This window comes from Salvia hispanica, chromosome 5 (assembly GCF_023119035.1).
Source record: "Salvia hispanica cultivar TCC Black 2014 chromosome 5, UniMelb_Shisp_WGS_1.0, whole genome shotgun sequence".
Lineage (NCBI taxonomy): Eukaryota > Viridiplantae > Streptophyta > Magnoliopsida > Lamiales > Lamiaceae > Salvia > Salvia hispanica.
Window position 1 is genome coordinate 40,311,484 of NC_062969.1, and position 27,040 is coordinate 40,338,523.

The window sequence follows — 27,040 nt, forward strand, 5'->3', positions numbered from 1 at the left end:
ATATTTTAATAGGAGTGAGAAAAAGTTGTTGGGTGTATTACTTGGAAAGCAAAAGTTTCCAAAAAAGAAAATGTGTCATCTTAGTTGGGACAAACTAAAAAGGAAAACGTGTCATTTAAGCGGGAAGGAGGGAGTACTATAAATTAAATGCTAGTACTATTATTAACTACTCCACGTAATCCGATAATATTAAGTCGGAATTGTATTAGTCTCATTAATTAAAGTCTCCAAATATTGCTATAACCATTTTGATCCTTAAAAAAAATAAGAAAATAAAAAAATAAAAAAAAGTCTTGACCTTTGTAGCGATGAATTTTGATCGTGATTAAGTAATTTCATCAAATAATGTTGAAATTGAATAAAAATAAATTCTATATTTTGAGGTATCAAGATATATGGAGTAATAGTCGTAATTTAATTGACGTGATTGTTATAGATAATTGAGTAAATCAATTTAAGTTTTCAATAAAATATAAAATTAATTTAAACTAATCACATTGGAGTACTAAGTATTCATATAAGTGCAAAATGTAGTAAACTTTATTTGAGGTAAGAAATTTGGCAATTTATTCAATATACAAGTATTCTTATCTTCCTCTCATAAAAACATTGGTGGCATACTTGGAAGGTTTTTAATCACTATTTCTTTGAAATTAAATACTTAAATCTCACAAAATAAAATAGAGTAATGGATATGGAAGACAAGGATAAGAAATTTTCAAGCAAGAAAAAATTATAGTATTATTGGAAAACTTTGTTCACTGAGGCAGTCAGATTTTCACCAAAATGCCTTAGGATATTGAATATAATGATATTTACAAAATAAAAAAAATTCAAAGACCAGAAACAATCCATTAATGTACAGATCAAAAGAAACATTTGCATTAAGAGAGAGAAGAAGATGAAGAAGATGGTTGTGATGGAGCTGCAGCACTCTTGCAAATAGGGCACCAGTTCTTGAGCCTCAGCCACTGACTTATGCACGCGACGTGATACGCGTGCTCACACTTGACTAACTCCCCGATAGCGTCCCCCTTCACGTACTCCTCCTGCAAAGCACCCGAGATTTCGTTAGATCACAACGCAACGAGCGTGATGCATTCAATTTTTAGTCCGGTTTTGGAAAGAAAACGGAAATTTTCCAAAAATATAAACCGAACCAAAACGAACTGAATTATCTGAAAAATAGAAAACCAGACCCGAAAATCGATCCAAACCAGAAATAAAAATAAAAATAAAAATTGCATAACAATCTGTTCTTCATAAAAGTATCTGCACGAGTTTGGCTAGCAAAACGCAGACGAAGAGGCGAGAAATGAAATTAAAAATAAATTCAGTTTTCGGGTTTTTTGGCGTTTCATATAACCCGAACTGGACCTAAAAAACAAAATTTGCCCAAAAAATGAAACCGAACTGAAATCTGAAAAAAAAGGAACCAAATTTTAAATTTATGTTTGGTTCAGTTCGGATATTTGGTTTTTCAGGTCACCCCTAGATTTTTCCACCCTAAATGCAAGCAAGATTGAATTCAATTTTGATGAACAATTGATGAACTGACCTGGCAGATGCTGCATTTGACATCATCTCCGTCTTCGCCCGATACTTTTTCTGTCAGGGCACCCTGATGTACGCGTCGCTTGATGCACTTGAATAGTTCGTTTTCTGAGAGGGCCGTGCTAACCGTTCCCATGCTATCCCCTAGAGCCAACAACTCCTGCCAAATGCGGATGAGACAATGTCAGGAAAAATTCTTATGCTCGACACGAAGCAAGTATGGAAGACTCTACTATGAAGGAGGAACACGAAAACAACCTCATACGACATGTCATCAATATCCAGTCTCATGTCCCGGTGCTGGTCGTATAGATTGAGGCCACTGAGGAATAAACTCGTCTCCAATGCGAGTATTTGCTGCAGGAAGGTACGAGAGTTCGCATAAAAAAATCCAATTTTGGAACTATTGTAGATCGAATCAGGTACGAAGAATTAATAAGGATGGTTTGAGTACCTCATGTGTCATTTCTTCGTCCTGCTCGAACCTTTCGAGTGCGAGTAATACCTGCAGAGACAAAAATGTACGCATCATGTATCATTTGATCGGAAAACCTAACTCTGAGTTGTCGGATGGCAGAAGTAACAATACCTCAGCAATACCGTCCATATTGTATCGTTGCAACATGTCGCGGTTGGCAAAATGGCTGTAGCCAGGCTCCATTACAGTGTAAGGCATCAAAGTGGACCGATTGTCATCACTATTACTAGAAGGGGAGAGGCTATACGAGCTCAACCCACTCGAAGGGGCGTTGGGAGAGTATTGCTGCGGTAATCTTGGCCAGCCAGTGCTTCTAGGTGGTTCGGGATGGGAGAGGCGGAGGGAGGATTCTCTAAGGCTCGAGGTATTTCTCCCGTTTTGTCGAGAAGAGAGCCTCATTGACCTACTCTTGTTTACGTTACCCGACCCTCCTGTCCTGGCCGAACCAGAAGTGGTGCTATCTGAACCAGAGGCACTGCTGCTCGAAGACGAGGCATGTGTAGATACAACTGTCTGTCTCCCTCTACCAGGCTCGCTGCTAACCCCTTCTAGACTTCTCTTCCTCATCACATTCTTGCAGGGAGATTTTGACCCCGACGATGAACAACTAGGTGGTACGGAATCTGAGACCGCGTTGCTTTTGAGGTTTTTCAGGCACCTACTTCTGTTATTACCACTATTAGTAGTGGGAGAAACAGCAGGAGCTGTCTGAGTATTTTGCTTGTTCGGACCCGAGGTATTCTGAACCCTTTTTCGAGTTCTAACACTCGATGGAACACTCCCACTACCATTTTTCGCCACGGGATTCTGTCCAGACTTGCTTGCTGATCCAGAGTTATGAGCTGCAAGACTCCTACCCAGTGAGGATGTCGACTGTGAGGCTTCTGAATCGCCCGACTGACTACTTTCAGGTTGATCAAATGGCAACCTTTTCTTTGTATCAAGATACGACGCCTTTTCCCTGATCACCACAGAACCACTCTTAGACAAAGCTTCAACCGCTCCATTCCCGCTTGAAGAACAAAACGAGGACTTGGGGCTTTTGCCATTGTCCGAGCTTCTAATTTTCGTATTCTGATTCCCGTACTTGATTCTTCCACTGCATCCTATTCGGTTACAGAACTGAACATTCTGATCCTGGGCCGAGCTTGAACTAACGCCTTTCCTAGGTGCTCTACTCGTAGCAACACCTCTTTTGCTGGAGTATCCATTCATGATCGACTTTCTATTCTGCTGCATCAAGATATGCACATTTAGCCTTCACCGCTTAATCAAAGAGCACAATACACACTACTTCTCGATCAAGAAACAGTATAGTTCCCCCTTTTCTCCAAAGCTATAAGATATGCTAAGGTAAACAATCCAAACTAGTACAATGAATTTAGGATTCGAATGAACGAAATCAGGCTAATCAGGCCAAAACAGCACGCATTAGGTAAACATATAAACCACCAAAAAGGCTTACTATAACAGCCATATAACTATTTAAACTATTACCTAAACGAGCAACGTTATTGAGAAGCTAAATCGAAAACTCACAATCCAGTATCATGAGAATCACTGAAGAATGAAAATAGTGCCTAGTTTAGATTAAAACTAACGATTTTCCAAAAAGTTTCTCAATGGTGAAGAACATACCAGAATACGAAATCAGAGACAGCCGCGGAAATAATCATCATAGAAGAGAATAAAATAGCCATATAGTACTACATATTAGCCTCATCTAATACTATCAACTAAGGCAATTCAAGCTCTTTAACTGAACCTAAACGTTCAACGTTGTTAACAAGCTAAATCAAAAGGTCACAGGCCGGTATCATGAGAATCAATGAAGAATAAAACAGTGCCTAGTATAGATTAAAACTAATATTTTTTTCAAAAGTTTCTCAATTGTGAAGAACATACCAGAATACGAATTCAGAGATAGCCGCGAAAATAATCATCATAGAAGAGAATAAAATTGCAAGACACACATTAGCATCATCTAATACTCCTACTATATATTAGAGCAGTTCCAACTTCTTCTTTTTTTCGGTTTAAGTGTTAATTATATGACAAGTTTTCACTTTTCTTGTTAAAGGCACACTTTATCAGAATCTAAGTCACCAAAAAGGTTCAAGCAAAGGGGATTGATTATTCTTCTTCTGCAACTCTCTTCATCAACAAACAAACTCAAACACAAGCAACATGAGAATTCGATAATCCACATAAATTATGATTATTTTAACAACACGATCATATCAATTTGATATCAGGAGACTATTCAAATAAGCAAAACAAAGTCAGCAAGAAAACCAATAAAAAAAGTCAAATCTTCACCACAAATCATTGGCTATCCATCAAGATTGCAAATTTATCACAGCCCTCAATACAAAAAGTTAATAACATCATCAGAAAAACAATAAACAGATTAAAAGATGACAACTTTGACATAAACATATCAACAAAATCAATACTTTCATCATCAAAATCAAAACTTGATGACAACCTGATAGATTAAATGGAAACCAATCAATATTCCTGTTGTGTTCTTCGCTTTTTCTCCTCCCTTTTGACTCTTTATTCTTTCCTCTTTTACAACGAAAGAAAAAACCAAGAAAAGAAAGAGAGGCTTCCAACAACCAATCTCTTTACAACGAGAAGCCTTTTCTCCCTCTTTTTAAGAGAGAGGAATAAAGAAGGGAATGATTTAAATTTAGTATGAAATCATATTTGCGGATAATAACAATAATTACGAAGATCCGAGGATAATGGGAGACTGAGTATTATCAAACCATAATTCAAAATTTAAAACCATAAAACAATTTCCATAACAAACAAACGAAGCGCTGAATTGCCGTGCTGCCTTTTGAGTCTCGTCAGCGGATCTCAGCCGTTGGATTTTTTGCCGGCGAGATCGGACGGTTGGATTTTGGGATTGTTGGGCCGCCTAAACGTCGGCTTCCTGGGCCCACTGGGCCTCGTGACTTATCCAATCAGCAGGTGATTATGTAATGGAACACATAACTAACTCATTTGGGCCACATGTGATGTGCACGTGTTGCATTGTTCTAATCCCATTGTTAAAAAGATTATTCCTATCCACATTCATATTCAACATTATAAAATATGTTCAAGATTATCTAAAACACTCGAAATTATCTTTAAATACTCTGTTTGAATCCCTTGTAAGTTAAGGGTGAAAAAGGATTAAATTGAACTTTAACTTCTTCTTTTTTTGTAAGTATGGTAGTCTTGATACGGTTTCTTTAATTGTATGAATATATTAGAATTGAATCTCTGAATACTGACCATCTAACATAATTTTTATATTTATTCAAATAAACTATTTAATAATATATGAAATATATCATGAGTCAACAACATATTTACACGTAATAGGAAATTCGTGTATAAATAAAAGCCATAGAGCTAAGATAAATATAGTACTACAAGAATCTTTATTACTTTGAAACAAAGTCATTTATAAGTCCCTACACTAATGGACAGTGTCACAACTCACAATAGCCTAAAAATAACTAAAATAGCTAAAGAACAAAAATACCCATTTTGTTGTGGATGAAAGCAATTAAATTACCAAAGCCTTGTTTTTGTGGCCTCAATTTTAACTTCTATTTTTGTTCTATTAACAATTGCTATAATTGAGTCACTATCATCCTTTATTATCATTGGAAGCCTAATTATATTATTTCGGACAAACGTGATTTGGTTGGGTGGCGCGATCTTAGCAGCATTGTGTTCGAGTCATGTTCACATAATATAATACTTTATCCGTCTCATAATAATTGTCATTTTTATTGTGGGCACGAGTTTGTACAGAAAAGTTCGTTAGAAACGCTAGTGAAATGTGTTACCCACTTTTTTATATTAGTTTAATAATAAAATATGAAGGAAGTTAGTTAGTGGAACGTGATTACCATTTATGGTAAAAACGAAGTGTGATAATTATTATGGAAATGGAAAAGAGTGACAATTATTGTGGGACTGGGGGAATAGGAATACTATTCAATACAAATTTGGATATATTAAACTCTACATATAAATTATAATTAATGTGAATTAAAATGGCATACACACGTTTATTACATGTAAGTAACAGGTAAAACTAGAGTATTACCGTATTATTACTATGCAATTCGAGTAGCGGAATTTATGGGTCGGACATAATCACACAACATAAAAGTTGATAGTTGGCATCAAAAGGAATAGACGATTGTCGTTAACAATTAATTACGATAAAATAACAAAAGCAATATCAACCCCAAAAAAGTTGAAGCATAAGAGGGTGGCGGTGAAGTTGGTGGTTCACCTCCTATCCATTTGGATCGACCATTGATTATGAACTACTCCTTTCGTTCGATAACATGAGTTTGATTTTGACTCAGATAGTAAGGGTAAACTTTTAGTGAAATGTACCAAATTTTGCTTAATGAATGTACTCACAACACAAGCAACTAATAAATGACATTCCCAAAGCATCGAGCATACCCGAAAAACACTCTCTAAATGAGCTCCTATCGGCACAACCAACATAGACTCTCTTCGTTGAGTTCGTTAATGAAAAATTTAGTATCCTGAGTTGTTAATAAAACTAAGAAAAGCGTTGATTTTCCTGAAAGGCTTCTCACTAACTATTTTCTTAATTTCTCAAATCTAACTTATCTCCATTATGATTTTTGTATTCATTTAGGAGTAATATTTATGGTGTGGGAAATGGTGACTTTTTTAGGTGGAAAATTGAAAATCTCCCTCATTTCACCTACCGAATCAATTATATTTTCGGTGTAGGAGTATTAATTTTCTTTTTAAAAAATTATTGGTTATATAGTAATGACCCTTTATTTAATCATGACTCATGAGCATGTAACCTAAATTAACTAAACCTAATTACGAGTTCATAGCCTTTGCTAGGGGTGGTATGTTTAGTACAATTGGATTGAATGTATAATATGAGGTGTTACTATTCATCTTTAAATTAATAAATTAAATTTATAGTATAATTGAGTATAATCTTATAAATTACTTATACTTTAATAAATAAAATATTTGGGTCCTTTTAGAGCATCTCTGGTGGCGGACTTTTCACTAGGACTTCCACTAAGACCGCCCACAAAAACTTCCTGCCACGTCATCACCAGGATTTTCCATTCCACTGCCACATCACTAGGACTTCCCCTGTACTAGGACTTCCCGCAATTAAATTCACAATTATTCAATTTACGGAATTAGAATTTCGACGAGCCATATTTATAAAGTTCTAAAAAAAAATTGAATTTTAACTCGGACGTCCGACCGACGCCACAATGGCGGACGTCCGGTCGGACGTCGCGTGGATATCCGACGTCCTCACGGGACGTCCGTTCCTACCTTTTCCTTCACAATGGCGGACTTTCGCGACGTCCGACCGGAACGTCCGCCGGTGGAGAGCTCTTATAGATTTCAATAAAAAAATTTATTAGCCCAACAAACGATCAATTTATTAAACCTTGTATTTCCCCAAATAAGCCCATTATAATCATCTTTTCCCAAGCTTCCTTCCCCAATTCACTGAACGATCCCGAATCTCCATTTCCGCCGGCGTCTTCTCATCTTGGAAGGTTCTCCACCGCCACTCACTTCATCACAGGTTTTCTTCTTCCTCATTTTTTTTTTCAGTTTCTACTAGATAAATGAATTTATACTAGTTGAAATTTCATGTTGAATTAGGGCACAGTTGTGAATGGTTACTGCTTTTGTATTGTCAATTCTTATCTATAATAAGATCCTATTGATTGGCATATTGTGTATGAAATCAAAATGGCTGAATTAGTTTCTCTCATCAGCTCGAAGGCTTGATGTGAAGTAAAATCAATAGTATTGGGTATCCTTTTTCCACCAGCTACATCAATGCAGGAAGTAAAATCACCCGAAAGTAGGAATGATTCGATACGGCTGCTGCTGCTATTGCATCTCACATGTGTGCTTGGCTTAGCTTTAGCTTTCTGGGCAGCACTTGATTTTTGTTCACTCGTGCTCATCCAAAATCCTTCCCAAACTCTCTTTATTGTATGGGTATGTAAACCTCCACATATTCCTACATTCAGTCTTCTGGAATTTTGTGGTAACTTGTTTTGCTTTTGTGCTCTCTTTCAGGCTGTGCTTGCTCTTGTTGTGATCCCTGTCTTTAGTCGGTTTCGTATCGATCCTGATCAATGCTCTGTAATTTCATTTTTGTTCCCCTATTGTCTGTATTTCTCGGCTTTCGTTTTTAAGTTTTTGCTGAATTCAATTGTTTTCTGTTTCTTTCCAGTATGTTAAAGCTATAGTGAGAGGACTGATGGGTCTCCCTGCAGGTTAGGGCTATAAACTTCGTTTCGTTTGTTAGTTCTCTTCCTTCTTATAGATGTCTGTTTATATTAAGAAAATAAAATTGACTTTGTGAATAGACCGGCATTAGAATGGAACTTTACTAAAATGCTACTGCTGAAAATGAAATGCATTTTAGAGTTATGCTTTAAGATCCTAACTGTTGTCTCAGAATGATGGTAATTGGGCTGATCAGAGAAATTTGATGAGAATGAGAAAACCTCTGTCATGACAACAAGAGAGGCCAGGGGTTGTAATGTGATTCAGTACTTGTAAATTATTTCTCACAGTAATAGGAATCAGGAAGTTCAGGATAACTGTGTAGAACCTATTTAGTGTTCCATAGTTATGATATAATAACGGATAATTACTCATAAGCTACTCCCTTGCTTTGTGAAACTAATTCATTGTTGCTCTCTATTGACATCTGTGCTAAGATGAGCTTGTGTTTAATTTTTTATACTTGCAGGTGCTTTAGTTAATGCTCTTGGAGCAATTGTATTGGGCGCACCAGTTGGAATTCAGTACGTGAATTTGTTTTGCACGATTTTAAAAACTAAACCGTTGATTTGGTTGGATAAAAATGGATATAATCTGACAAATACTCGAGCATTTACAAAGTCCACTACGGTCAGCCAGTTCCTTCTGGTTTCCAGTCTCTGATTTTTGGACCTTTTCCTTTGTACGATTGTCATAATTTGAACTCTTTCCTAGTGTGTTGTTCGGTTCCTTTTGCAGTACCGATAATGAGTGGTGTGGTCTTGGCAAATTGGTAGCCTCGCTGTTGATAAGATAGTTATTTACCTATGAGAATAAGCTGGGGTATACTTGCATACAACGAGTAATAGTTGCTGATCGATACTTCCTTTTTGCTGTTACAGGCACTTCAAAAAGACAGTTCACTGGTCTCTTCTAATGTCGGTTTTCACAGTAGGTTTTCCTCTATGAAACCATTCTTTTGCAAGCTATTATGGTTGTCTTGGCTCATGTTTGCCATGCTGTGTTTGATGCAGTTTGCACCTGCAGCTTCTGTATTTGGCTCATCATGGACCGACTGGCATCGGATATTCGCCCACTCAAAGTAAAGTTATATACTACCTCACGATTCTCTATGTGCTAAGGCAATTCCTTTAATCTTACATGGTCCGGGTTCTCATTAGTACAAATCTCCAGGCCAATGCGACCCGTAGATTTTATAATCTGTTTGCCTGCACATGGAGCCATCATCGGGGCTTGGTTTGGTGCGTGGCCCATGCCTCTTGACTGGGAAAGACCCTGGCAGGTGCGGAACCTTGCCTCCCTCATCTTAAAATATATATCCCATCTTGAAATAGTTCTTTCAAGAATGCTTCAGTCTTTTTATGTGCTTTTGCTATGCATCCCATTCAAATTCAAAGTGACACATTTTTTTTTTCGGATTCCACTGAAAGTGACACATTTATAAGAATAGGAACATAACCCTTCTACTTTATTCTCTCAATTGACCACACTAAACAATACTGCATAAAATGTCCGTATTGGAAAAGAAATGGTTCACTTTGAATGGGACACAAGGAGTACTATTTTGTGTTTTTAGTTTTTGAAAAAAAAGTCTTCAATATGTAATGTGTTGTATATATGCATTTGATACAGGAGTGGCCAATCTGTGTGACTTATGGAGCTATTCTTGGCTATTTGATTGGCGTTATGGCATCATTTGGATCTGTTGTCTATTATCATAACAGACAACATCATGCTAAGAGGGAATAAATATGCATTGCTTCACAGTTCTCATCTTGTAAGGTATGCATCAAAATTGTCTGAAGGCTCAGCAAATTGTTTGGTTTTGACGAATAGACTTTTTGCAGTGCCTATTTTCCTGGTCTCAAAGTATCGATGTGTCACGATTCATCCTTACTTCATAGCGGAGGCGAACGAGGCTAAGGTGCGATGAGAGGATGCATTAGATCTCGTTCGCCTCCACTACTAACGTTGATCACACCCAAGACTCAGAGACAGGGTGCTTTAGATAAGTTTGCTACTTATACAAACTGCAAATGGCGGAGCAATACTTTTTTAGTGAATGTGTTGGTTTTTACTCCTTCCATCCATTAAATATAATCAATTTTTTATCCACAAATACTCATCTCCATTTAATCATTAATAAACACCATTTTACAACATACTAATATTTATACTTTCAATATAGTACTACTTTATTACCATTTTTATCACATGGTCCATTTCCGATTATTTCTCCATTCAAAATACTCCATTGACGTTTATTAATCCGGTAGGCCTATTTTTGGTGTTTTTTAACATGTTACTCCCTCCGTCCCCGATTAGAAGTCACCCTTAGACTGGACACGAGTTTCAAGAAATGTAAAGAAAAAATGGTTGAAAAGGTTAGTGGAATGTGGATCCATTATTTTATATTAGTTTTATAATAAAATGTGGGTGAATTGAGTTAGTGGAATATGGGACTTACTTATTATTTAAGGTAAAAATAAAGTATGACTCTTAATTGAGGATGGACCGAAATGGAAAAGTGTGACTCTTAATCGGGAACGGAGGGTGTACTATTTGACAAAAAAAAAATATTTATGGTAGTTTTCTTAAAATCTAAATACTAAATCTAAATATTTATTAAGTCATATAAGGTTATATAAGGTTATATAAGCATTCTAAATATTTATAAGTCATATAAGGTTATAACTTATAAAAATTTGTATGGTCTGTTTTTCCAAAATCTAAATACTATAATAATGGATTCTTAGAAAAATTCACATTACTTAATGTCGAATAAACAGTGAAAATAGTCTGAAAGTCGTCTTTCGTTACGCGTAGACAGTGGCAGCACACGTGTCAGTCGTTTAATACTTTTTGATATGTACAAGCATATATTCATTAGGCTCCTTACACTTCTCAAATTTTCTAATAATTTTTGGAGATTTCTTTACATATGATGACAATAATACAATTGTAGAAAAAGATAAAATAAAGTATTACATAATTAAAATAGAAAGAAGCACATAGTTATTTTTTCATTTCAAAAATCGTGTCTATATATGCATTTAGATTTTTAAAAATAAACCATAATTTACCATCAAATAGATTAACTAAGTAAAAACGGTCACAAATAATGTAGAGTTAGAAAATAAAAATAAAAATAAATGGAAATTGGTGAGCCGAGGCTTCGCCATGGATTGCACCACTACTTTTGTCAACCGAGCAGTTGCACCGCAACATTGGGCCGGCAATCCCCGAAAATGTCGCTGCACCGCATTCTCATCTGCACGTCTAGAGTTAGCGGCTTTGTTGTGCATGCTCTAAGGACTTAAAAGATTAGTACGATAATATTTTGTGGGTATTTTGATATTTGTAAATAAAGAAGGTGGTAAATTGTAATTAACCATTTTGAGGCACCGAACCCAACCGCTTAAGCCAAAGAAACGAAAACGTATTTATATTTCTTCAGCTGCGCATTTTTACAAACAGTTTGGATCCATCAGCGAATGGGATTTCCACATCAAAATTCGTTGCAAAACTAAGCAGTTACCTCCAATTTCCATATCCGCGATGCGCCTCGTCGCCTGCTTGAAGCGTCGACGTCTTCCTCTTCATCATTTCCCGCGTAACTTCTCCCCCTCACTCTCTGAGCGCCGTGAATTTGTTTATTTATTGTTCAATGCTTTCTGTTTCTGGAGTGCCGCGTGTCGATGAAATTTGAATGATTTTGTACTGAATTGTGAATATTGTGATCGGTTGATGTATATATTGTTGAATTTCATGTGCAGCTGTGAGGAATGGAAACCCCGATGAGGCGATCAGGTTGAGGCTGATGCTTCTCGGAGGGCACAGCTGTCTTGTAAACAGAATGCATGGTGGTGATAGCTCATTCAGATTGCTGCAAGCTAAATTGTGAGGAGATGGAGTTTACATTGTGTTCATCTTAGAATTTTTCCCTAAATTATAACTGATGAACCCAATTCTAACAGTCAGTGTCGAACATATGATTAGTTTGTTGCGGTATTTCACCTAGTTTTGGAGCAGCTTGGTTTTTCCTTTTCAATTTCTTATGCTGCCGCCTGCTTGTGTTGAATGCAGTTTCTCTAGTGATTACTCCAGTGTGCATGGTGAAAGTCCTTCTGCTGAGTATGCGAGGTTGAGGAAAGAGTCACTAGAAAGTCAATTCGGACGTATGCTGGGTTCGAAAAGTGTTTCTGTTTTCTACCGTTTTGGCCCATTCTTAGCTTTGTACAGAGCTGCAATAATTTCATTCTATGTGTTGAAGCTGACTGTTTGGCGCTTCTTCGTCCATGATATGGACAAGCGTTCGGTTAAGGTTAGTTCTGATATGTCAAAAATAAGTGTAAATTGGATATCTTGGAGAGTTTTTGGACAAAGTAATGTTTCTTCTATTATATTGGGCAGAGATATGGTACATGGTTTTGATCATTTCTCCCATTAAGGACATTAATTTCATAGTTCATACTGAATTATGTAATACTACTTGCCTTATAACTGAAATTTCATTATTCTGGTTGTTATTTCCTGTTGTACCCGTCTTATTTGTCTAACCATGGCTTACATGCGGATTGATATCTTGCAGTTTCGTGAAATGCTTATTCGCTTGGGGCCTTTTTATATCAAGGTAAGTTGTGTTTCAATTGGATTAATGGTTTCTATTCTGTTGATCTTCTTAATCCTTATTCTGTGTTATTTGGTTGACTATTAAAAATCTGATTGGGTGAATGTTGGTTAAACCTATTCGTTTCTGATTTACAGCTCGGTCAAGCTTTAAGCACAAGACCAGATATACTTCCTAAAGTGTATTGCCAGGAACTTGCTAAATTACAGGTACACATATGTTTGATTTTTGTTTTCAAATTCCGATGGTTACTCAACAGGCTTGGGTATCTAATATTTATACATTAATCTTGGTGCGCACATTTGTCCTTGTAATTTGAGATACAACCTCTATCAAGAATACCACTGAACTCATTATTAATGTCAGGACCAAATTCCACCATTTCCGACTGATGTTGCCATTAAATCCATTGAGTCGCAGTTGGGGATGCCAGTATCGAAGCTATTCGCTGATATTAGCAAGGAACCTATTGCTGCAGCATCACTGGGGCAGGTGTATAAAGGTTAGAGAACCGAGATCTGTTAAGATAACTTATATTGGCATGCACCTCTGGTTGTTTCTTGGTAAGAGAAGTTAAAATCAGGAGGTCTAGTGGGGACTTGTGAAAACTTAAACTAAATATGTCTTTTTGTTTCAAGTTTTGCAGCTCACCTGCACTCTGGAGAGCTTGTAGCCGTAAAAGTTCAGAGGCCCGGAATGTCCCATTTGTTGACCCTTGATGCCCTTCTGTTTAATATGATTGGAGGCCAACTTAAGCGATTTGCCAAAGCTCGTAAAGACCTGTTAGTAGCAGTCAATGAAATGGTGAGCTTCCTGAATTCCTCTTCTTGGACAGAGATTACACTTAAAAAGTATACTTTTGCTTCTTGTGGATGCGGACAATGTTATTCTTTTATCATATCTAAGCATGCTATTTCTAGTTAGAACTAAATCTGGTTCACATATACTATCGCTGAAATGGGGTGGTTGTTGGGATTTCAAAACCCTAAACATGATGAGATTGTTGAACTTTGCCAATGGATAGGTAAGACATATGTTTGAGGAGATTGACTATATTTTGGAGGGTCAAAATGCTGAGCGCTTCGCTACCCTCTATGGCTGCAAGCCCCGTAAGTTTTTTCAATTAAGTATGGCATCTTTGGTGTTCTAACTTTTGGGTAGTGTGTCTGCTCGCATCTGTCCACTTGTGAAGTTCTAGTGACCTTGGATGTGAAGTAGACACTTCATATGGTAATACCACATAAAAGTACAAATCTTTTACCATGATCAAGCTATTCGTGTCAGTTGCCTCTTGGAATTTTATATACTGGGAGAATTGATGTTGACTCTAGAGAGCATCTGAATTCATTGTATCTTTTATATGAATATAACCCCGTGTGAGCCTTGCTACTGCATTTATGAGTTTCTGAAACTGCTAGAGGGTAACCTGTAACAGATTTATGAGGTTCTTTCAGTACATTTTCGTCTAATCTCAGTCTTTTGATTTTTAAGATATCCTAGATAGTTTATGAAGACCAGGCTGATGGTGGTTTCTTGTCCATAGGTTTTAAAATAAACTATTGTAGATATTTTTTAACTTCTCCTTATGAAGCTAATTCTCCCTACATACATCTATTCAAGAAAATTTTGAATTTGTTTAATTATATGAATTGTGCTACTATCTTTTCTGAATTGGGACTTGAGTTGGAAATAAAACATACTTTGATATTTGTGGGATTTTTTAATTTATAGGTTCCAGTCGTTTAGTTTTAAGCTGCTCATGTGCATGATGTATTACTTGAATATTTTTACTGATTTTCAGATAATGAGGAAGCAAACTCGAAAGATACTGTAGGACATCAGCAAGTCATTGGCATCAAGGTTCCCAAAATATACTGGAATCTGACCCGCAAAGCTGTCCTTACTATGGAATGGCTTGATGGAATCAAGCTCACTGATGGTAATCGTCTGAGAGATGCCTGTTTAAACCGTAAGCAACTTATTGATGAGGTAATCAAAGAGGGCAGGGGCCCTAAATAAGTGATCTGCTTTTCCTATCGAGTTCTTCGATTTTCTTGTGATTTAGCCTTTAATTTATAAAATTACCTGTAACGGGTTTGTAAATTTTAGGGTCTATATTGCTCACTGAGGCAATTGCTGGAGGTTGGATTTTTCCATGCCGATCCCCATCCTGGAAATCTAGTTGCCACTGCAGATGGTTCCCTTGCTTATTTCGACTTTGGCATGATGGGTGATATTCCACGTCACTATCGCGTAGGGCTTATCAGAGTGGTAAGGACCATTCTACCATTCTTCCAACTGATCTTATTCCTCCTTGTTTAATCTATTTTCCTAACATTCTTCCCCAGTTAGTGCACTTCGTGAACCGGGATTCTTTGGGTTTGGCAAACGACTTTCTCTCTCTAGGATTTCTACCCGAAGGCGTTGATGTTTATTCTGTCTCAGATGCTTTAAGAACATCATTTGGTGATGGGACGAGACTATCCCAAGATTTCCAGGTCCTCTTAATTGGTGCACAATACTTGTGATTTGTTGAATAACCTCAGTCGTCAAACTTCTTCTTCCTCTGGATTCAGGGCATAATGAACCAGCTGTATGATGTTATGTACGACTTCAATTTCTCTCTTCCTCCGGATTACGCCTTGGTGATAAGAGCCTTGGGATCACTTGAAGGAACTGCAAAAGTTCTCGACCCTGGTTTCAAAGTAGTCGAAAGTGCATATCCGTTTGTCATTGGTAGGCTCCTCAATGACCCAAGTCCCGACATGAGGAAAATCTTGGGCCAACTCCTGATCCGCAATGACGGCTCTATAAGATGGAACCGGCTGGAGAAACTGGTAGGTGGCTTCTTACGCTCCCCATTAGCTCGTTTCTTCTTCAAATTCACAAAAATACACAAGACAACCCGGTCGATAATGTTATAAATGCGTTGCATTGTTTCAGATACTGGCAATATCCGAGCAAGCTGACAAGACCTCTCCAGAATCTAAAGAGACGCCTTCAAATCCATCGGGATGGAAAGCATTCAACATGCGGGCCGTTGTTGCTGCCACCGAGGATCTTCTTCACTTCATTCTGTCCAAGAAAGGTTCCAAGGTACGGGTTCTTCTCATCAGAGATATAATCAAGGCAGCCGACACTTTCCTCGAGGAAGAAGTAGTTTCTTGCTTCTCTGAAGAAAAGCTTCGAACAAGAAGTTTGAACTACGAGGTTAGTCTCTGTATGGTCTCCCATCCATGCAACATCGGATTTAATCATATGATTTTGATGGGTGGCATTAAATTCGACAGGAGGACGAGGCGATGCTGGCGAGAATGATGAGTGGTTTGGAATCATTTAGACACGCGGTGAAGTTAGCTCCGGAGGTGTGGAGTGCAATGGCTTTACGCCTAGCGTTAAAACCCGAGTTTCAAAGATTTGCATTTGATATATTAGTAGCACTCTCGGCACACTCTCGCCGCAAATTGCCAGATTCTCTCTGGATTTGTATATCTAAGATTATGCACAACTTCGCCTGACATATCTTGTACAGCTCTCTCACTCTCTCTCACACACACACAAACACAAAAGCAGCGACGGAGCAGGCATAGGCCAAGCTGCTGCACCAAGCGGGGGCTTGGCCGGAGCAAGGTTGGGTCGGGCGGAGAAGAGCCGAGTCATCTTGGATCTATACAAAAAAAAAGAAGAAATTGACATATTCCTTCCAAGTCTAAATTAGATGTCTCATAGTATTATACTTGTGCACGTTTAAAGAAATTGTTTAATTTTATATAAAAAAAAATTGGTAAAAAAAGTTGTTGGAATACATAACCTACTTTTTTATATTTAGTTTTATAATAATTATGATGGGAATGAATGGAATGTAGGTTTCATACACTAAAAATAATAAAAATAAAATAAAATATTTATAACGACTATTTAAATAAGAAAAATGTGAACATTTAATAGGAATGACAGGAGTAATAACTAGGAGTACAAATATTTTCAACCTAAGGGCAAATTGACATCAAATTTTGCTCCATCTTATAATTTCTAAAATCAATTGGAAAAATTATAAAGTTTAGGTTTATTCATAATTATTACATACCGAAAAAATCTAGTCACATTGAAAATATATTATTAATATTTAATCAAAAGTTGTTTCTTTATGAATAGGCTACATCACTTAAATCACATGAGAGATATTATATGATTTTTTCGCTACATCATTTGAATAGGCTACACCAATTAGCTCACGTGGCAATTAGTGAAATTAAGAAGCGTAGTATGAAGTAGCAAACACAACAACAAAACACCCTTAAAATTGCAATTAGTGGATCATCCCACAACCACGACAAGAGTTATCAGGATATCTTAGGAATACCCAAAAAAACATAAGTACAATAGTTCAAGGTGGTGTCTAGAGCGATTTAGGTGTCGTCTCGTTGGCACGTGAAATCGAACCCTCAGTGGCTACCACCCCTCAACGCAAGAACAAGGTGAAGAACAGAGCCACCCTCGATGTTGTAGTCCTTCGCAGTTTTGTCGTCTCCAAGCTGTTTCCCCGCGTAGATCAACCTATCACAATAATTTCAGTTACTGCATCAATCATCAAAGTTCCTTATTTTAAGATTGTCTAAAGTGTTGAAGGTAATTCTTGGCACAAACAAGCATGTAAAACCAGAGTTTAAAGGCAACATTATCAAAGATTCTCTCTCTGTCCATTTTCTACCACAGCATTAAGTGAGACAGCATAAAGAGTGGTTAAGGGTGTGCAACGAACCTTTGCTGCACTGGAGGAATTCCTTCTTTCTCCTCCACTCGTTCCTTAATCCGGTCAATGGTATCAGTAGGTTCGATATCAATCTCAATTTCTTTTCCGGTAAGGGTTTTGACCTTGATCATTGTTCCTCCACGGAGCCTCAAAAGAAGGTAAAGAGTTAAATCTTTCTGGACATTGTAGTCTGCCAAAGTTCTACCATCTTCCAATTGTTTACCAGCAAATATGAGCCTCTGCTGGCCAGGCGGGATACCTTCTCTATCCTGCAAGCACCAATTTCTCATTACATCAAAAGTTGTTCGATACGAGCACGAAAGGAAGATGAACTGTGATAGAGTTTTGCATCCTATGGCAACTAAAAATACATCTAGCTCTCAAAAAAACTTCACTACTTCAAGATATACAATCTTGTGCAGATCCAAGATGGCAAGCACCAGACAGTTTGCAAATGCATCCACAATTTATCTGACATACAATCTGCATTTAAATACAACTATATCCAACACACACACAAACTCCACTAATATGAGCTTTTAAACAACTCATTTCACTACTGGTGAATAAACATAAAAAAATATACTATGTAGTTTCAAAAGACTGAGCTAAATAAAGAAAAACCATCATGTAAACAATGACAGGCTCAAGTTTGGGATAAGTCACCAGGAGAGAGTGGGCACAATATACTCAACAAACGACAATATCTATAACACTAGCACAATAACAAAGACGAACACAGAACTATCTACTCTGATAACAAGCATAAACAACTACAGCCATTTCTTTCTACCCAATAAGTGTTGCTTCATGATCAATATTTTTACAAAAAGTCTCTATATTCATTGTTTGGATCCAACCAGCTCATTCCAAGCCACAACACTACCAACTCAATTACTACGATTTTCGAAAAACAGAAAAACATATATCCATGCAAAAAATCAGCTCTGAGGCACTAAACACTAAATTTTCACTAATTCCCGACTAAATTCCACAAAATCCAGACGATCACAGCAATATAACGAAAATAGAGCTCAATCAAATCCAGGCGTGCAGAGTAAAGAACAATCCAATCAAATCTCAAAACCCTAGCTCAATCAACTTAATACACCACATACCAATGCAAAAATCCGAAATCACCCGACCACGGCAAAATCAGGAACATCGACCTAATCATAATTGCAATACCGACACAAAACAATCTCATTCGAAAAGAAAATGCATATATATTGAAAAAAAAGTTCAATCGGAGACCTGAATCGCGGCCTTGACATGGTCGATGCTGTCGCAGCTCTCAACATCAAGCGTGATTGTTGATTTTCCAGATTCTCCGGTAAGGGTTTTGACGAAGATCTGCATCTTTTCTTTTCCCGCGTAATTTCTACGTCGCACTGATTCTTAGCTCTGATTATGATCAGATTTGAGTGTTGGAATTCAGGTTAAAGCAGTATTTATATGAGTGGAGAATTTGAAAATAAATAAATAAATAAATATGATAGCATTATACTAGTTGACTATAGATATACTAGGAGTCTAATCTATGGTGGTGTTTGGTTTTCAAGATAAAATAATACGAATATACAATTTAGGATTGAGTTGTGAGATTATTTAGCTATGACTAATTATCTCGTGATTATCCATCTAGGATTGAATCATAAGATTCAATCTCATGAACCAAACACACTACAAATTTAATTCGGGATACAATCTTGCAATCTGATACACTATGGTGGCGTTCAGTTGTCATGACTAATTATCATGAGACTATTCATCTAGGATTAAGTTGTGGGGGTCAATCTTATGAACCAAACATGATACATATTTAATCATGAGATTCAGTCTTGCTAACCGAACACCCACTATATATACTGTCAAAAAAAATATATTGAAGAAACTATCATGCTATTATTAGTTTTTTTTTTTAAGATTCAATATACATGCATTTAAGATGACTCGAATCCCTAACTTATTTATTGGAAGACGCTTGTCTTATCAACTCTTCTACATTTTATCGTTTATAGTATTATATATCGGGTTAATGGCTACTTTACCTAAGAACTTCATTCCCTTTCTAGTTAGATTATTGGAATCTCAACACTTGCATTATTTTAAACTATAAGGGAGTGAACCGATTGAAAGTTTTGTTCACATGCATATTCTCATGTCTATGGAGGAAAATAAATACAAAGGAATGAGAATATTTTCCAAAGATAAATGTTCTAAAAAGATATACGTATTGTAATAGTATAAATTCTTCATCTTCTATAGCTTCTTGTTATGGGTTAGAGCATTTGTTCTCTCTCAATATATATTTTAATCAAGCATTTATTCTCTATATTTAGCATACGTTTTATAAAAAAAGAATTCTTTTTAGTTTTGAATCTACAAGATTCCCGTCGTAGTGGGTTGATGGTTTTTTTTTTTTTTATCTTGGTGGGTTATAACTTTTTTTAGTTTGAATAAAATAAATAGTCAGATATATCTGAAATTATTGCAATTGTAATTATGCTATGAACTTTGTTTTCGACATGTTAACGGTTATATTAGCAAAATTTATTCAAATCTATTCCTGAAAAAATATCCAAACGCCTCAAAGTTGAGGGAAAATATCCCAGCACCTAAAATTCAAGAATCCTACTCAGTTTTTCAAATAGTACTAAACATAATTAGAGGTGGATCTAGTTTAGCCTTTTGAAATACTTTATTATTGGGCTACTTAATAAACCAAACTGGGCCTCAACGAGTTAAATATATTTCGTATAATGGGCTTTGATGAGCTCTATATTTGATGCTTAAAAAATGTGATAATAATCGAAGATAATTTATGGAATATATTAATTTTATAATCAAATATAAGTAAAATACATCAATAGAATATATAATCTATTTAAAAATAAATAAATAATAACAGACCAAAATGAAACATATCATTGCAAACAAAGCGAGTAATTCACATGTCCCTAAATTAGTGATCAAAAAATGCTTTGGGCGCGAGTTTAATAAATTGCTTGAGTTTCTTCGCAATTACTGTATTAATTAAAAAAGATTACAACTTTATTCACATCACACCAAAATGAAACAACCTACAAAATCGATAGCTGAAAACAATGCATCGATGAGCAAACAACCCTCCTACAAGTATGTACACAAACAAGTACAACTAGCACCCATATCATTTTGTCACACAACAAGCACGTGGCTAAAACGTCGGGACGACGCCGTACGATGCATCGGCCTCGACTTGAAGCTCTAGCCGCCTAGCGAATCTCCCTTTGATCCTCGGCCTCGTCTCCGCATAAGCTTTTCTTGAGGCGTACCGGATCGTCTTATCAAACCTTCGGTTCTTCCTCTTCTCTTTGTACCTCAATACCCTCGCCTCCCTCTCGATTCTCGAGAGGGGGACGGGGACAGCTTCGGCCTTGGGTGCGTCGGCATTGGGGTTGTGGTCCGGCACCAGCCCTACTTCTAAGGACGAAGACGACACCTGTCATGATATATACATAATTGTATAGTTAGTATGAACATGTAAATTCGAATAAACAATTTATGATGGTCTAATTTTAATAAAGTTTTTTTTGAATTGATTGAGATCTGAAAAATCAATAGAGAAGATGCTAGAAACTAGAAAAGTTGTCACAACCTAAATGCGAGCATTTAATTCTCACAACAAACTAATTGACTTTTAATCATCACAAAGAAATTATTGATTTTATAAGAGCAATAATGCATAATACTATATAGTATATGTATAATAAATTAAATTAAATAATTTTAAGAAAAACTTACGCTTTGGCTAATGGATTGTGAGGTGAAGTTATACATAAACGGCTTCGAGACCGGGTACTCGACATCGTAAGTCGGGTACCCATCCACTACCGGACCCGGGTACAAATCCGACCCGAATCCTCTCTCGGTTTGAACCGGCACAACTCCATCCGCCGAATATTGTTTCTTACCTTCAATAATAGTATCACGACCGGTTTTCTGCTCCATGATTATTAGATCAAGGTCCGGATCCGGGTAAGGGTCCGGATCCATATCGCCAAATAAATACTCCGCGGACTTGTTAAACTCGGGCGACTTGGATTCATCGACGGGCTTGCTATTCGGGTCGGGCAGGAGCCAAGATGCCGCCTCGGCCTCCTCCTCGGAGAACTCCTCAGCGGAGTGGGGGGATCTGGCGGCGGGGGCGGTGTCGTAGAAGGGTACGACGGGGAAGCGCTCGTGACGGCGGGCGAGGGGGTTGGCAGAGTGGATGTCGGCGTCGCAGGTGGAGCAGAGCGAGGCAGCGTCGGCCTTGCAGGTGACGGTGGCTGGCGCCTGCTCGCAGACGTCGCAAATGCAGACGCGTGCGTGGCGGCGAGCCGGCTTGTTCTCCGGGGAGTGGATTTCACCGTCACAGGCAGCGCAGAGGAAGGCGGAATCGGCGTGGCAGAATACGGTGGCCGGCACCGCCTTGCATGAGTCGCACGGCTTGGCCGTTAGGCTCCAGCTGTCGCTGCTCATGATCTCGTGATCAAATTTCCTATTTTTTTTTCTCTGGTTTAGAGAGAGAGGGGGGACAAATGGTAGTGTAAATGCTATTGGAGTTAAGAGAGTAGTAGAAAGGAGCTAAAGCTGTGTGTATGGGCGATCTAGAACATAGCCAATCAGAAGTTGACAGGTGGCGGAGTCTTAGCCATTGGTGAAGGACTGAAGATAGGGTGTAAGAATTTCATTATCCATATTTAATAAAAGTAATAGTCAAATAATGAAGTATTTAAATAATGAAGTTTGGTAAAATTAAAATCTTCAAACAAGGAGTAAATAACTATTTTTACTTCCATTTTTTCATGTAATTTTAATACTAACACAACCAACGTATATCTATGAGTTTATAACTTTTCTTGGACAATTTTTTACCTAGTCCAATATTGATCAAAGTTTTACTAAAGTGTGTTTACACTATACAATGGATTAAGAGTTTCTTTATTTACTTTTATGTAATTCGAATCTGGCTTGTTTATACATTCGTAGCTTGCATTGAAAATTTCAACTTTTCAACCTACTTAACTAATGCTACATATAATACACCATTAGCTCATATCCAGTCAATTAAATGCTAGACAATCAATTGTAGTTGATAAAATATACCCATTAGGTCATAAATAATTTATTAAGATCAATACATAATTAACTAACCTGCTAAATTAATACTTTATGCTTGAACTTTCAAGAGAATAATACTCCAATATTATTCCCAGCCGTTTTCCTCTCTCTCTTTCACTATCATCTTTTTCTCCCACCTCTATACTTGAAATAGGAATAAGTTTCCATCATAGATGTTTATATATTGAACTGACCTTTCCTAGTTACGTTTTTAATCCTCCAACTATTCACTAATGCCAATTAGAGTTTCAATTATGTAATACTATGCTCTAAGAAACTTAAACAAACCAAATCTAATCCCACATCATTTATGAATCTTCATTTCAATAAAAAAACAGATCAATATCACTTGTAACAAAATCTTGATTCAATTTATTGAACACCCCCCTAAATACAGATAAATTAATTAAGTGTGTGTAAGGTGGCCTAGTGGTAGAGTGGTTTATGGTCTCGGGTTCTAGTCCACCATGTCGGGGATTTTCTATTCATTGCCTATTAGAAAATGATATTAATTGAATCTTTATCTGATCAACATGCAGGCTATAAACTCTAAAATCAGATCAATGGTAAAACTATTCTGGACATTTCCCATCTATATTCGAAAAATGCTAACATCAGATCAAGTAAATATTCTAGTGAGTCTGATCCTATCATTTTCGTTAATTTTCTATGAGCAGAAGTTTTGGTAATCACTAATCAGCATAGAGACTCCATCTTGATATCCAAGAAACTTGCATATTTTCACAAATATAAATCTTAATAGCCATCCTTTAAGCAATTCAGTGTTTGAACTCATTAGGCATGCTAAAGGCATTCATGTTCTCAGCGCATACCAGAGCACAAGTGTATATGCATCGGTACCTGAAAGAGTTGTCTTTCTGGAAGTAGCTTGATCGCCTGGTTGGCTCTGCCAGTTCTTGGATGGAAGTGCATCATCTTTCTCACAATCTGAATGTGGCCACAGCACCTGTCCAGACACATACTTCAGGATCGAAGCATATGGGTAGAGTTGAATAAGTTTTTTTCAGATCACCAAGGTTGTCGATGATGATGATCTATCGCCATTACCATGTCAATTAAAGGGGTAAAGGAGGGTGGGGGGAGGATTGCATACCATTTTATGCTAATTGAGGTAATATGTTGAATATCACCAACTAATTTAATGATGGTTACATGCACAACTGCAGTATCTGTTCATTATCCAGATGGTTAAATAAAACTGAATAGGACTGATTACAAGTTTTCAAGGTTTTTAAAATGGTTTTAAGATGAATGCGGAGGACGACACTTACTCCAAGATTAGTTGACACTTCACAGTTGCGATGGCACCACCCTTGTGATCAAAATAAGAAAACCATTCCTAGTCGCTCAGTCACAATAGGTAGCGCTGCCATCACTTGATCAGAAACATCTGTGGATATACAGCTTTTAAGCTACAAACCAATTAAAAACAACCTTAAGTGCATGCATAAGGCTGTAAACATTTCTAATTCATAATATGTGAAAATGAAAACTTCCCAGAATTATTACTATTAAGTTTTAAAAAAACGAGACAAATTATGAAGATCACTACCTCCCTGAGCACATCCCAGCCACACTATCAAGCAAAAAGCTTCATAGTAGAGGGATGATGCCATCGTTCAGTTTCACCACATGAATTTCAATTACAGAATTTTCCCATTCTTAACCATGTGCGATAAAGATTGTAAACTTTATCTAGCTCCCCCATCTTGAAGCATTCCTTCATGAGAATAATAAGTGGCAAGTGATCAATTGGCAAATTTGTCATCAACATCTTGAAAAGTAGCTCTTCAGCCTCTCTGATTTTGTTTCTAATGCTGTAGCACTTCAGTGTAAGTTACTATATCCGGTTCAATTCCTCTCCTCACCATTTCGTTGTGCAGCTGGAGTGCATAACTAACGCATTCCTCTCCTCACCATTTCGGCTGTGAAATGACACCTACTTGAATGCCCTCAACTTATGCTCTCCCAGCAGCACATTTCGAAAAAGGAAGTAATCGACATTGATCAGAGCCATGATCCATCACACTCCAAAGCTGCACATGAGAGCTTGTATGGCAAAGTAGTTTTTCATCACCTATTCATACATTACCACCACAAACTAATCCATAATATGGTTCAATCACATGACACGCTGGTGCAAATTTTCTCATAACCATAAATTCGCATAAAATAATAACTATTGAAACGAACCTCATAATTTTCAACCGATCCAAATTCCCCTTCAACATTGCATCCAATGCATTGAAAACCGCCCCCCTCGGCTCCTCATCTCCATCATCTGAAATTCCCTTCTCTTCCCTATCGCTATTTATGCGGCTAATCCGGCATAAACAACAAAAACAACAACACCAAACATTCAAACATATACAGTGTACATGAGCTGATTAGAGATTAAAAAACTCACGAAATGCTCCTACCTCGATTCGATTAGGTCTAAATTCGGAGAAACCGCGAAATATAGCTTCCATTACAATAATCTGAGAAGAATCACACACACAAACAGTGAAGTGAGAATAAAATTTCTTAGAAATGATATTAAAATAGAAGACTATATCAATTACGGATTGCATTTGCGGCGGATGAGCAGCTCCGATAGGACGGCGGTGGCGGCAACGGCGGCTCTCAGCTGCAGAGAATGGAGAGGTTGGGTTTCCCAACATGTTGTATGTTGCGCCGAAATTTTTATTTTACTATCGGCCCACATTTATAATACGAAAAAATAAAATAAAATGTAAATAAATAAGTAGTCCACAATTTTTAATTACAAAGTTTCTAGCTATAAAATAATAGTTTTTTATATTTATCTTTTTGGAAATTTCAAATTGGTTAGCATTTTTATTTTCTCAAAATTCAGGTTTTACTGATCGATTCGGATTAAGCAAAAAATGTAATCCTAAATCCTAATATATGATTTCTAAAAAATAAAATGATGTTATTTCGACGATTATCAAATTTCGTGATTTCGATAAGAAATTCCGATGATCGAAAATATGATTCGACGCTCTCAATACACAAAAAAATTTCCATATCCCACTATGTCGTTTATTTTTATTTTATTATTAGTATGATTAGACACTCTCAATACACACTAAACTTACATGCCCCAATAGTAATAGTAGTACTACAATATATACAGTATACCGTCATTATAATTTTACAATTGCCATAATGTCATAATATTATTAACTAGCCAATGAATAAGAGTAGCAAATATATTGTGAAAAAATCCATTTGTAACTAATAATCTCCTTAAAATTAATGACATGCCATACTTGATTTATTATATCCCCATTCCCCATATAGTTATTATTACTACAAGTTAAGTAGGAAGATGTTAAATATCAAAATTGTGTAAAAAAATCAAAGTGTTGGTAAGAAGAAATATTGAGCATTTTTCGAACATCTCAGGTCTTCACCAATGCCGAAGTTGCCATGAAGGTGGGATTTATATCACCAGCCATGATGACCATAACAGGTGGCGAGGACATCATGTCCTCACCATAATCGCCATTCGAGGAGGCCCACCCTTCCTCATCGTCGTTGACTTGGCAAAAGTGCCTCCAGTTAGAGCAGACGAGGATGAGGAGGGCAGAACCCAGCACAGCCGCCAGCACGCTGAAGAAGTACCCTACGGAGGAGTGCCCCGGCGATCTTCCTATTGCCGGCGGCTGGAATGAGTAGCTTGCGGCGCCGGCGCCAAGGGTTGTTGCTTTTGATAGCGGAGAAGAGTATAATAATAAGGCGACGTTGGCCCTCATATTTTGGAGGGTGTTTGGGTCAACGAGACGGGCGGAGGAAGGCGGCGCCGGTGGCGGTGGCAATACAGAGTGGAGATTGAGATTTTATAGATGAACTAAGTGATAAATGGTGTAAGAAAGCACATACTTAGTAAATTGCAGCAACAGGAATAAGGCAATAAAATTTGGTGAATGTGTAATTTGATGTGAGACACCGTGATGATTTGTAGCTAAATTGATTACCAAATTTATTGGCTTCTTAAAACCATTAAGAAATGATCCAATAAATTCAAATAAGACAGTCCATCTATAATAAGAAATCACAAATAAAAATTAGACCCAATATAGAAAAGGCACAGTAAACATACTAA

The 27,040-nt window shown here is 37.1% G+C and overlaps 5 protein-coding genes across 7 annotated transcripts; 2 read left to right on the forward strand and 3 right to left on the reverse strand.

Annotated features, from left to right (window-relative positions):
* Positions 1-775: 775 nt before the first annotated feature.
* On the reverse strand, positions 776-4,709 carry LOC125189064 (E3 ubiquitin-protein ligase MBR2-like). Of its 2 annotated transcripts, none has more exons than XM_048086240.1 (6): positions 4,521-4,709; positions 2,144-3,262; positions 2,009-2,059; positions 1,813-1,911; positions 1,559-1,714; positions 776-1,049 (listed from the first exon to the last, which is right to left on the reverse strand). In XM_048086240.1, exons 2-6 carry the CDS (start codon positions 3,245-3,247, stop codon positions 885-887), a joined length of 1,575 nt encoding a protein of 524 aa, XP_047942197.1. In that variant the 5' UTR covers positions 3,248-3,262; positions 4,521-4,709; the 3' UTR covers positions 776-884. The 2 variants fall into 2 exon arrangements, with proteins under 2 accessions (XP_047942197.1, XP_047942198.1); XM_048086241.1 differs by having other exon boundaries at positions 2,144-3,265.
* Positions 4,710-7,509: 2,800 nt separating this feature from the next.
* On the forward strand, positions 7,510-10,496 carry LOC125187239 (uncharacterized protein C1450.15). Of its 2 annotated transcripts, none has more exons than XM_048083792.1 (10): positions 7,510-7,658; positions 7,855-8,083; positions 8,165-8,230; positions 8,322-8,364; positions 8,847-8,901; positions 9,259-9,307; positions 9,391-9,458; positions 9,551-9,659; positions 10,010-10,159; positions 10,225-10,496. In XM_048083792.1, exons 2-9 carry the CDS (start codon positions 7,919-7,921, stop codon positions 10,124-10,126), a joined length of 672 nt encoding a protein of 223 aa, XP_047939749.1. In that variant the 5' UTR covers positions 7,510-7,658; positions 7,855-7,918; the 3' UTR covers positions 10,127-10,159; positions 10,225-10,496. The 2 variants fall into 2 exon arrangements, with proteins under 2 accessions (XP_047939749.1, XP_047939750.1); XM_048083793.1 differs by having other exon boundaries at positions 10,010-10,154.
* A 1,339-nt stretch (positions 10,497-11,835) lies between these two features.
* Positions 11,836-16,721, forward strand: LOC125190846 (uncharacterized protein slr1919). Its single transcript, XM_048088252.1, has 14 exons — positions 11,836-11,990; positions 12,154-12,277; positions 12,464-12,701; positions 12,969-13,010; positions 13,145-13,216; positions 13,374-13,509; positions 13,654-13,811; positions 14,032-14,116; positions 14,809-14,996; positions 15,117-15,278; positions 15,356-15,505; positions 15,584-15,844; positions 15,951-16,217; positions 16,298-16,721. The coding sequence occupies exons 1-14, from the start codon at positions 11,936-11,938 to the stop codon at positions 16,523-16,525; spliced, it is 2,166 nt and encodes a 721-aa protein (XP_047944209.1). The 5' UTR covers positions 11,836-11,935; the 3' UTR covers positions 16,526-16,721.
* Positions 16,722-17,279: 558 nt separating this feature from the next.
* On the reverse strand, positions 17,280-19,193 carry LOC125190848 (ubiquitin-NEDD8-like protein RUB2). The gene is made up of 3 exons (XM_048088254.1): positions 19,015-19,193; positions 17,770-18,029; positions 17,280-17,564 (listed from the first exon to the last, which is right to left on the reverse strand). Exons 1-3 carry the CDS (start codon positions 19,117-19,119, stop codon positions 17,453-17,455), a joined length of 477 nt encoding a protein of 158 aa, XP_047944211.1. The 5' UTR covers positions 19,120-19,193; the 3' UTR covers positions 17,280-17,452.
* A 1,562-nt stretch (positions 19,194-20,755) lies between these two features.
* On the reverse strand, positions 20,756-25,511 carry LOC125190847 (zinc finger protein CONSTANS-LIKE 3-like). The gene is made up of 8 exons (XM_048088253.1): positions 25,494-25,511; positions 25,350-25,409; positions 25,123-25,248; positions 24,482-25,006; positions 24,201-24,319; positions 23,770-23,875; positions 21,547-22,452; positions 20,756-21,244 (listed from the first exon to the last, which is right to left on the reverse strand). The coding sequence occupies exons 7-8, from the start codon at positions 22,264-22,266 to the stop codon at positions 20,960-20,962; spliced, it is 1,005 nt and encodes a 334-aa protein (XP_047944210.1). The 5' UTR covers positions 22,267-22,452; positions 23,770-23,875; positions 24,201-24,319; positions 24,482-25,006; positions 25,123-25,248; positions 25,350-25,409; positions 25,494-25,511; the 3' UTR covers positions 20,756-20,959.
* Between the last annotated feature and the right edge of the window lie 1,529 nt (positions 25,512-27,040).